At 37.4% G+C, this 1,520-nt stretch overlaps 1 protein-coding gene across 1 annotated transcript in view; it reads right to left on the reverse strand.

Moving 5' to 3' along the window:
* Positions 1-806: 806 nt before the first annotated feature.
* LOC135196603 (SCAN domain-containing protein 3-like) overlaps positions 807-1,520 on the reverse strand; it is a 1,141-nt gene continuing 427 nt past the window's right edge. Inside the window, exons 1-2 of the mRNA XM_064223444.1 lie at positions 1,499-1,520; positions 807-1,296 (exon numbers count right to left, since the gene is read on the reverse strand). The exon at positions 1,499-1,520 is cut by the window's right edge and continues 427 nt beyond it. Coding sequence (XP_064079514.1) covers positions 807-1,296; positions 1,499-1,520 — 512 coding nt within the window. The remainder of the gene's footprint in view (positions 1,297-1,498) is intronic.

Below are 1,520 nucleotides of genomic sequence, written 5' to 3' on the forward strand. Positions count from 1 at the left end.
GAGTTGGGTATCGAGAGAGAGAGAGAAAGGAGAATGTGTTACCAGACAAGGTGTTACCAATAAGCCTTCCGCTCTTGGCCTAACGTTACCTATGTGAATAACGGGGGTGATGCTCCCGTTGATATATATATATATATCTAGAATATATATATATATATATATATATATATAATGTTACAGTCAAAGTGTAAAACTAGCCATTTCATGTAATGCCTGGAAATTTCAGTTGTTTGACGAAATTACCATTTCACTCGGTCATTTCGTGAAACGACTAAAATATTCAGTTATTACGTGAAATGACTGGAAAATTGATGTCCTCATTACACAACCTGGCTAAAAATTTTTAGTGAGGGAGGGAGGGAGTGTTTATTCACAGTCTTATTATTATCTCTATTCTTATTTATTGATTTTCTCTTTGTTGTTGTTGTGGTTATTTTGTTGTTGTTGACAAAGCTTTTTATTTTATATATTCTGATCATTTTTCTTTTTATTTATGTGCTTTTTAAAATCACATCTACAAGTATGTTAAAATAATCATATAACACATATAAACATTTCGTTGAATGTCTTAAAATGATTAAAAAATTAAAATAATTATGCACATTTTTGAGCATTTACTGAACGAATTTACTCATTTGTTGTACTTGTTAAGATAATCAAAATAATCATAAAACACTTTTGAACATTTCACTGAACTACGTTACTTATTTGTTTGTACAGTTAGCAATAAATTCAAGTAGTCAAAATTATAAAACACATTTGAACATTCTGTTGAACTGAATTACTTAGTCACTTGTTTGCACACGTTAGACTGTTATGACGTCGACTGTTACACTTGCGCTTAGCCTTGTAACAATTACACGATTTGTAGAACAATTTTTTTCGCCTTTACCACAGCCGCATTGTAAGAAACCCTGACCACAAGTGGCTGTAGATTTCAAAGCCTGCCGAAGGGAAACCTGTTCATCTTGTTTGACATCAGACTGAGTGAGAAGTTTCTGCGGACGAAGATCAAATTGGTTGCGTGAATACTTGGTCTTGATTATGCCACTCTTAACGGCTATGGTGTAAAGGTCATTTTCATCACGATCAACGATGACACCGAGGATATTACGTGCACCCACCCGTCCCCTATCCACCAAAGGAATATGAACTGCAACATTATCTCCTACTTCCCCTGTCTTCGAGTCTAATCTGCTGCGCTTTACCATGCGCTCAGCTTGCGAGAGCTGTGCTTCTCTTGCTCGCTTCCTTTCCTGTGTTATCTCACGCTCACGTCTTGTAAGTGGTGACGGACTGAGTGGTGCACAGTGTCGGCTGATGCTGTAGGGTCTCGTGTAGGGTGAGTAGTGTTGGTTGATGCTGTAGTGTCTGCTGTAGGCTAGGTGTGAGCTGACACTTCATCTTCTGTTGGTTCTGAAATAAGGGCAAGCAGGTCATCTTCTGTCTGAAGTCTCTCAATAACTTCTGAAGGGAGACATGATGATGTTAGACCCACATAGGATCACAACCAAACATAG

This window comes from Macrobrachium nipponense, chromosome 18 (genome assembly GCF_015104395.2).
Source record: "Macrobrachium nipponense isolate FS-2020 chromosome 18, ASM1510439v2, whole genome shotgun sequence".
Taxonomy (NCBI): Eukaryota; Metazoa; Arthropoda; class Malacostraca; order Decapoda; family Palaemonidae; genus Macrobrachium; species Macrobrachium nipponense.